Source organism: Mustela putorius, unplaced genomic scaffold (assembly GCF_011764305.1).
Source record: "Mustela putorius furo isolate JIRA1106 unplaced genomic scaffold, ASM1176430v1.1 tig00537350_pilon_pilon_pilon, whole genome shotgun sequence".
Classification (NCBI taxonomy): domain Eukaryota; kingdom Metazoa; phylum Chordata; class Mammalia; order Carnivora; family Mustelidae; genus Mustela; species Mustela putorius.
The window spans coordinates 13,181,681-13,191,602 of NW_025422471.1; the positions used below are offsets into that span (position 1 = coordinate 13,181,681).

The 9,922-nt window shown below is 41.0% G+C and overlaps 1 protein-coding gene across 2 annotated transcripts in view; it reads right to left on the minus strand.

The window, feature by feature from the left end:
* Positions 1-9,919, minus strand: part of POLR3G (RNA polymerase III subunit G) — a 44,131-nt gene extending 34,212 nt beyond the window's left edge. For both annotated transcript variants that reach the window (XM_045074537.1, XM_045074536.1), the window contains exons 1-2: positions 9,667-9,919; positions 2,450-2,599 (exon numbers count right to left, since the gene is read on the minus strand). In XM_045074537.1, coding sequence (XP_044930472.1) covers positions 2,450-2,566 — 117 coding nt within the window. In that variant the 5' untranslated portion in view covers positions 2,567-2,599; positions 9,667-9,919. The remainder of the gene's footprint in view (positions 1-2,449; positions 2,600-9,666) is intronic.
* Between the last annotated feature and the right edge of the window lie 3 nt (positions 9,920-9,922).

The window sequence follows — 9,922 nt, forward strand, 5'->3', positions numbered from 1 at the left end:
TATTTTATTACATAGTCTGTTGACCATGATTACATAGTTTAGAAGTCAAGGCACCCAAATGACAGCAACTGCTTTAGTTTCCTATTAACCTCAATTAGTAGTGGTGGTATTAGTGGAAGCAGTAGCTTAAAAAAAAAAAAAGAATAAAAGTAGCAGCTGTTATTTAGCAAGTGGTTACTCTGACCAGGACGTCCTCAATATACAACATCCATGATCCCAATTAAGTATCATCAATATTTTCCCTTTGACAGTAAATAAATTGAGAAGTGAACAATCTCTAAGCTCATATGACATGTAAATGACAAAGCAGGAATTTGAATTTACATTTTCAATTTTTTTTTTTTTTTAGACAAAAAGAGAACACACGCATGTGGATATGTTGGGGTGGGGAGGTACAGAGGAAGAAGGAGAGAGAATCCCAAGCAGGTTCCATATTCAGAGCAGAGCTTGACTTAGCATTTGATCCCAAGACCCTGAGATCATAACCTGGGCTAAAATCAAGAGTCAGATGCCTAAATGACAGCCACCCAGGTGCCTCTCTATGCCTTCAATTTTAAAGAATTACACACATGCACATATATGGATATATGTATGTATATTCATAAAATACATGTTTATTAAATTGTGGGGCCTCCGGGTATACAGTAAAGACATTTCTTAAAAAAATAAAAAGACATTATCAGAGCTAAGTATAGGATACATTTTCAAAATTTCACTCTGAATTTATTCATTCATTCTACAACTATTTATTGAGGGCTTACTATATAATAAGCCAGACACAGACAACAAGAGACACCATGATGAACTAATCAAACTTCCTGCCCTTATGGATTTTACATTCTAGGGGAGAAAAACACAAGATGTAAGTAAACAATGAGGAAATACACAATTTCAGATAGAGATTAGTGGCATGAAAACAAGCTGGGTAGAGGAAAGAGTGATGGACAGAGTACATGCAGGCTGGAGGTTGTTGGTCTAAACACGGTAAGCACACATGACCTCTCAGGAAGTCACGTTTGGGCAGAGCTCTGGAAAAAATTAGGATGCCATCATGGAAAGACTTGAGAACAACAGATGGCTCTAGTCAGGAAAACCAGGATAATGTCTGAGAGAACAAGGAGGCCATGACGGCTAGGGAGAAAGAAGGTTGGTGATGAGAAAAGTTAGAGAGACACCAGCAAGGCCATATCAAACAGAGCCAGTTTGCCAGCAGTAAGGAATTTTAATTTTATTCCAAGTATAAAACAACATGTCCTAATATTCCTGGTGTTTAGAAGTATCCTCATACATGCAGAAGAGCTTGTTTTAAAAGAAATCAATGTACGGGTGCCTCGGTGGCTCAGTGGGTTAAAGCCTCTGCTTTCAGCTCAGGTCATGATCCCAGGGTCCTGGGATGGAGCCCCGCATCCGCATCCGGCTCTCTGCTCAGCAGGGAGCCTGCTTCCTACCCTCCCACCCCCGTCTGCCTCTCGGCCTACTTGTGATCTCTTACTTGTGTCAAATAAATAAAATCTTAAAAAAAAAAAAAATCAATGTATAAAGTGGCATTATGCCTCCACATGGGATATTTACTGTTTTACTAAATATCAAAAAGGGAAAATACCAAGAACAAAAAGTAGAGACTGCCTGTGTAAGACATGTAGATCCCTAGATACATTTGTTCAGGGTACTCTACTTACATAATTCTTTTGACAAGTGACTTTTCCCTTTTGATATAGGGGAAAGATTTCTGGATTGAGAGGTATATGGTTATTTATGATTTTTCATTTTTTTAATACTGTAACACATACATACCTGGAAATGTTAGCTTAGGTTTTAAACTAAATGCAAAGTGAAAGCATTAAATATTATGCCAATTAAGTTTACAGCATACTCATTAAATTTAAAAGCAACACTAAATGTAGTAGGAACACTTAGATGTTGAGAAACAGCAACAAAATTCAAATTAACTTTCAAAAAATAGAGAAATAAGCAAAAAAAAAAAGTGGATTAGGGAATAGTAGACTGAATGGTATTCTAGGGAATAAAACCAAATTCTATAGATATACGATAAGATAAGATAAGAAAATCATTAAGTGAAAGTCTGGTAGAGTGAGGACCATTGGGGACCATTGTAAAATCTAACCTGACATTCAAAAATATTATTTTGATGTTGGAATACATCAGAAACAGCAATAGAAGATGCAGGAATTAAAAAAAATTCTTTCTTCATTCACACAGGGCTGAGTATATTTAAGGAAAGGTGAGTACAGTTTTTTCTGTGTTTTAAGAAAGCCATGTTAAAAATCAGAAAGAGGTTCAGGGAAGAACAGCAGCAGCAAAGCACACTCTTTTTGGCTTTCTTACATTTAAGATTTTATAATGGTATCCTCTATTCAGTCCTATATGGAATTTTAATGTTCTTTAAAACATGAAAGAACCATGAGAAATCCGCTTTTAATGTACTTACGGGAAATAGAGGAGGTGGTTTCAATACTACATCAGGTAACTTTTCACCTCTGCTAAACCCAACGGCCTCAATATTAAAGGTATAAGCTGCACGTCCACGTCCTTTATTCCCAGCCATCAGAATTCGTTATACCAGAGAAGTGGGTAAATTCTGAAAGACATCATGTAAAAAAGGAAACCAACATTTTAAAGCAAAATATAAAACTCTGCCCGTTAAGTAGCACAGCCAATTTAAAATGCTTCTGGAAAGTAAAACTTGTAAAGAAAGAAACAGGAAAGACTAATTTCTGGACCCCTCACACCTAGTCATGCCTGGCAGGTGATATGAGGATGGCCTCAATTACCTCACCTCGGCCCCATGTGAACAGCTGACCCTGGGGCTCCTTTGAGACATTGCTTGGACCACTGTACAACCAGCTGATGTAGTTCTCTCCACCCCTCTGTGATTTGGCATCAAGATCTCAGACCTTTGTGAAAAGCGTGGACAAGAAAGGTCTAGCTGATGAAGACAGACAGACTTGCTTTTACATTCAACGTGAAGACTATCCTTAGTCACATACACTATCGTTAGTCATATACATTGAGATTTTTAAATGATTTATTTATCCTAGAATTTGAGTATTGGTAAAAATCCTTGAGATTTAATCTAATGTCCTTTTAGAAATGGGAACAGGCTCATTAAGATTCTGAAGTGTGTCCGAGCAAAAAAAAAAAAAATTAAATTAAAGGCACAATTACTGTACTCTTTTCAGAGGACTCTGAAAAACAATCTGAGGGTTTTGAAGGGGTGGGGGGTGGGAGGTTGGGGGAACCAGATGGTGGGTATTAGAGAGGGCACGGATTACATGGAGCACTGGGTGTGGTACAAAAACAATGAATACTGTTATCCTGAAAAAAATAAATAAATTAAAATAAAACAAAACAAAACAAAAAACGTATACTCTTTTCAACTTTGGGGATGGCAGAGATGTCACGTACTCATGTTTTGCATTGAATTTCTGAATTGTCTGAAACATGGTTATACTATAGAGTGAGAAGTGAGCTGGCAGCATATTAACAGGGGTCCCTAAACCAAGGCTCTTTCATTACAAGTCTGCATTTGACTGTAGTGATGATTATAACACACATCCTCTAAATCTCTTTTCCCACTGATACATCATTCAATCCTGCAAGCCCAACAAAGCAGTAATATATCCCTACCACTCAACAGTCCCTCTCTCTTTCTCCCTTCCCATTATTTGTTGAAAACATGAGGTCATTTCCTGGACAATGCTTCTCCAAATTTAAGGCACAAGAGAATGACCTAGGATCTTGTTAAAATGCGGAGTCTTTCATTTGGCCGAGAACCTGCATTTCTAACAAGCTCTCTGGGGATACCAGGGCCGCTGGTATGCAGTCCACACTTTGAAAGTAGCAATGCTATACATTTTCCCATTTCTGAATCTGAGGAATTGAATCCATGAGATGTGGCTTAATACATTCCTCTAGCCCCTGTATTTTCTAAATAGGTGAGCTAGACGTTTACTCAAATTTGAGTTAAATTTTTTGAAAGAAGACTTAAAAGAGATGCTCTGTTCTTCCAACTGCATCATATCAGGATGCACATGAACTAACTCTCTCTCTGTGATGTTCTCTGGTGAGTCGGTTCAGGTACTATCAGTCTGTTTCACCTAGTACAAACTTCCCCATCAGTTTCTACCTAATTTTAGTAGTCATTGATGATTATAGTCTAAATTCATCATTCCATTATGTACTGTAATTCTATTCTTTCCATATCTACTATTGGAATTCTATCAGGAATCAATTTCCCTCATTCACTATTTAGTTACAATGAAGCACAAGTTATACGGGAAAGGTGCTTATTTTAATAATCAGGCTCATTCCATCTGTTCAAAGAAGGGGAGAATATCCAAATGGCTGTGTTTCATTTGCTGAGTCACCCAAGCATACGCTGAGCCCACACAAAGCAGGTTTCCCAAGTATGAAAACTGCTGAGCAGAAAGACACACCTTTACTCTAAGAAATGAAGTGTGGGAGCCCAGGAGGCATGGCTGAGACCAAGGGCTTACTTCCAATCTGGGATTTGCTATGAAATAAAGATTAAGAAGAATTCTGGGTAACATTTCCCAAAACACCTGATCATAAGAATTACCTGGGGAACTTGTTAAATAAACAGAATCTCAAGTGATCCTCAAGTATTCAAACTTACACCAGAATCTTTGGAGGTGGGCTCTAAGAATCAGTTGGGAAAATTCACCCTAAAAAAAGAGTTAGTTACCAGCTACCACTGCTTGATGAAATACCCCTTGAGAAATATCAAACCCTGCTGCCTCTACACTTCCATATTTATTAAACACTTTTGGGTATATAAACTGTTATCAGTAGTGAATACACTGCCCTTGACAGAAAAATCAGTCCTAGCTCTTGAGCCACCCTTAATGATTACATGGTATTCTGGCCTAGAGATTCATCTCTTTTTAGTTTGGCTATTAGGAGTCTTTCGTCCCATACCTAGAGAAACTGACACATTCATTTTCTTCTCTTGCAGAGCTGAGACGTATTTCTTGGACTCCAGTAACTGTCTCATAGGAAAAATGGCTCACAAATGAGGCCTAAGTCTCAATCTTTGGAATCCTCTGAGTTGACCACTACCTTGTCCTTTTTTCACCCTCCCAAACTTCTTGACTAAAGGGCTTTTTTTTTTTTTTTTTAATTTATTTGACAGACAGAGATCACAGTAGGCAGAGAGGCAGGCAGAAAGAAGAGGAAGCAGGCTTCCTGCTGAGCAGAGAGCCCGATGCGGGGCTCGATCCCAGGATCCTGGGATCATGACCTGAGCTGAAAGCAGAGGCTTTAACCCACTGAGCCACCCAGGCGCCCCCCCCTTTTTTTTTTAAAGATTTTATTTATTTATGAGAGAGAGCGAGAACGAGCACAGGCAGACAGAGTGGAAGGCAAAGTCAGAAGGAGAAGCAGGCTCCCCATGGAGCAAGGAGCCCGATGTGGGACTCGATCCCAGGACGCTGGGATCATGACCTGAGCCGAAGGCAGCTGCTTAACCAACTGAGCCACCCAGGCGTCCCCCCCCCTTTTTTTTAACCAACTTTCCCCATTTCCTCATTATCCAAATCTTCCTGTACTTCCTACAGACCAATTTCACTGAGTCACTCATTCAACCAGCATTGAGCATTCCAGGCACTGTGGCAGGACCCAGAAAGCTTTGAATAAAATTGTGTCCTTGTCCTAAGAGCTTGTATTTCAGCAGCTGAAAGAACACAAACATGTAAACAAGTAAGCGTGTAACATAATATGTGTATTCTTGTTGTGGGCTGAATTGTGTGTCCCTCCCTCCCCCAAAATATGCTGGAACTCCTAACCCCCACTACCTGTGAATGGGACCTTCCTTATTTGGAAGTGAAGTCTTTGCAGATGTAATCACATTAAGATGAGGTCACAGCAAATCAGGGTGAGTCCTCTTCCAATGATAGGTGTCCTTCTAAGAGGGAAATCTGGGCAGAAAGACATGCATAGCGGGAAAACACCATATGAAGACAAAGGCGGCTAGTAGGGTGCTGCAGTTACAAGCCAGGAACACCAGACAGTGCCAGGATGTTCTACAAGCTAGGAGAGGCAGGGAGCAAATTTTTCCTCAACGTTGTCAGAAAGAATGAACCCTGTTTATAACCTGATTTCAGACTTTGGGCCTCCAGAACTGCAAGGGAATAAGTTTCTGTTGTTGTAAGCCACCCAATTTGTGGTAAAATGTGAGAGCAGCCCTAGAAAATTATCAATACAGCGCTGAAGAAAAAGAACTCATGGTAAGGGGATAGAGAACAACAAAGGAGTATGGTAGTGGCTTTTCACAGAAGGAAGGGATTTCTCTGGAGGATAAATCTGAGCAGCAAGCTGGAGAAGGTCTGTGAGCCACAGGAGGGAGGGCCAAAGCAGAGATAGTTAGAGAAGGAGATCAAGTGCAGAGGAAGAAGTTACATGCTGGGAGTGTCCAAGGAACAAGAGAGCCATGTTGTTGGTAAGGAGTGAGGAGTAAAGAGAGGTGGGTTGAGGACCTGGAATCATCAGAATTTAAAAACAAAACGAAACAAAACATACCTCAGGCTTCCCCCCCCATCACAACAAAATCACAATTTCTGGAGATGGGATTTAGGTCTTAGGACTTTTTAAAGCCTTCCCAGAGATTACAATGTGTAGCCCAAATTAAGAACCACTGATTCAGATTAAATTTTGCATTTTGTAAAAGAGGAAAGTGAAGCCCTGAGAGGCTAGCTGACTGCCTAAAGACACGCAGTTAATACCTAAGGAAGACAGAACTGGGTTAAAGCCTCAGGTATCTATCCATTGTCCATTCATCTACATTATACTATCTGAAACACACTTCTAGGTTAGCTGAAGATTTTTTAAATCCCACAGATATCTTTAATCTTTACAAAGAAGTGATTTTTAATGGCGAAATTGACTGAATTTAAAAGTGTAAAATCAGGGCACCTGGGTGGCTCAGTGGGTTATGCCTCTGCCTTTGGCTCAGGTCATGATCTCAGGGTTCTGGGATTGAGTCCAGCACTGGGCTCACTGGAAGCAGGGAGTCTGCTTCCCCTCTCTCTCTGTCTGTCTCTCTACCTACTTGTGATCTCTCTCTTTGTGTCAAATAAATAAATAAAATCTTTAAAAAAAATGTTTAAATCAGAAGCATCATCTTCCATTTTGGAATGACTCCTGAAAATTCCAATTCAGAACTGTTCTGAGATAGTTTGATGGGTGTAGTTCAAGCATCCAAGAGTTGAAATGCAAAGCCCATTCTAATCAATTATAAAGACAACCTTGCAGCAGAGCCTGAGCTAATCTCTAAAATTCCTCATATTACGAACATTTTATGAGTTATGTTCTGGCCTAAATGCATTGTCTTCCACATCTCACACTGTCCCTTGCACATATTGGCAAGGTGAATAAATGTACAAACAGATGTAAGCAGGCATGAAAGCTGTGGGAGGACTTGAAAGCCAGGTTACAGTACCTTTCCTGATGAGAGTGACACCTAAATTGTCCCAATCAGAATCCCATAGTCATACTGACCTCCCCATCTCCCTCAATCCCCTCATCAATAGATGAACGTTAGGAAGGTCTTACATGCTGACCTTCCTTTACCTCCGCTTTTGTTCAGACCTTTACAATTTCTCACCTGGATCTCTAACACAGAACAAGTAAATTCCCATGGCCAGACACCCCTTTTCAATCAACTTTCTAGTCATCTTTCTAGAACATAAACCTCAATGTGTCACTCTCCTTAACTAACAAAGCTTTGAGTCTAACTTTCTGCCTCTTGCGCCCTGCATGCCATACTCTAGCCACTCTCAACTCTGCTATACCAACTCTTGCTTGTAGCATTCTTTCTGCCTGGAATGCATTCCTTCTACATCTACCTAAGCAAGCCCCAACATCATTTAAGATGCTGTGCAAATATACTTTTTCTCCACCCAACATGGAGGTAGGTCTCTCCGTAGGAGGAGAGAGAAGGGAGAGACCTGCTTTTATTACTCTTTTAAAAAAAATCATGGTGTAATTGTCAGTTCTTGTCTGTCTTTCCAGTAAGCTCTTCAATTACCCATTCATCAAGTATTCATTAAGCACCCTCTGTGTCAGGCCATATTCTCCATACTGGGCATACAGCAGTGAACAAAAACAAAGCTTCTGCTCTCCTAGAGCTCACAGCCTAGCACAGGAAACGGAAAGGCCATTAGTTAAGAACTAAGTTCTTAGTTAAGAACTAAGAAAGGACAGACATTCAGGGAAATGTGTGATGCAAGCAGAAGGATCTGTAATCATGAAAGCCTCCTTGAAGACTTATTCACATTTTCATGCTCTATCACTAATCAGAGCCTAGCAAAAGTCCAATAAACACTGGGTGAATTATTGCTGAACTTACTGCCTAGTGAAGATATCCCTCCATTTCTCCTACAGTGGTTCCCCTCTGCCTAGAGGAAAAATACCCAACTACAGAAAGCTCTGTACTTCCCAGCGGAGGGCATCCTAACAAACTGGTCTTTTAAGTCCTGCTCAAATACCACTCTTAAACAATCATTTCCATTTGTATCCTTATAGCACCTAGTTTTTACTCCCTCTGTGGTATATATCCTCTACTGCTTTACATACAAATATTTGTGCATAGTTATTATCTTCCCTCAAATTCTTGAAAACGCAGATCACAACTCCCCCCCCCCCTCCAGTTCTATTCTCACATATCATCTAGCTCAAGACCTTGCATGTATGGATAGCCCTGAACAGAGTGACTGGATAGATTCTAACTAGATTAGGAAAATATTGAGAAAAGCTGCATCCTCACCAAAGGCTTTAGCAGTGTAGGGGAAGACAGTACATTTCTCCTATGAAGGCTTATTAGTAGCTGCCACAAAAAGGGTTTTCGTAATTATTTTTTATAATGCTATCTCATGGGTATCTTTATAATTTTTCCTGGCTGAGTAAGGAGGTTGGCCAAGTTCTCAAGGGAATTTTTGAAGCCTAACTTCATGTTTCAATTGCTGGGAAGTGTTAGGTGGGGACAGGGACCTGGGGTTAAGAGTAGGGGTAATTTCTGTGGAGGGCTGGGCCACACCCAGGCACTATCCACGTTTTCCATTCTCACGAGGTGCGACTGCTTCCACCTTTACTTGAGCCTTTCTATCAAGTTTCTTTGCTCTCTTCCAAGAGTGGACGAACTAAAAAAAAAAAAAAAAAAAAAAAAAAAAAAAAAAAACGGAGGGTAGGGGAAGGAATACAGAATTTCATTTTTCAGAAGACCAGGAAAACATTATTAACAAATTCTCTCCCCGCGATACAGGGGAGAGTGCCAAGAGTTAGGAAAACATACAGAATAGTCGGTCCTTAAGCAGCAAGTCTGCGGCAAGGACTCGTGCCTGAGCCAATCACACAGTCATCAGATTTGAAAATCTACCATCATTAATCCCCTTCTAACTCACTGCAAACAGTCCCAGGAATTGGAGACTAGGCAAAATCTGGAAAGGACGGTTTTCAAAGATTTTGAAGGGATTAGGAGAAGGAAAGGTAGAGAGATCTCTCCACGCCCCTCAATCCAGAAGCGCTTTAGTGAATCGCCACCCTGACTCCCCCCACCTTCTCCATGTGCCCATTTAACTTCTCTCTACCCTCTCCATCTCCTCCCAACCCCTCAATCACTCCCTCTGTTACCTGCTCACTAAGTCTTGAGGCTTGGGTAAAACTGTGCAGCCGAAGTACCGGCCGGCAAGGAAGGGGTGCAGACAGAAGGCGCGGGCGCTGGGATACCCGTTCCACCTCTGGAGAAGCGCGCTCCGCCCTCCACGCGGCCTCAGAGCCCTGTTCCGATCACAACCAGTAAGCCCCGCCCACTCCCTAGCTAGGCCCCGCCCGCTGGGCCAAGAGCTTTTTAGCCCTTGGCAGGCGCCGTACTCGTCCATCCGGCTTG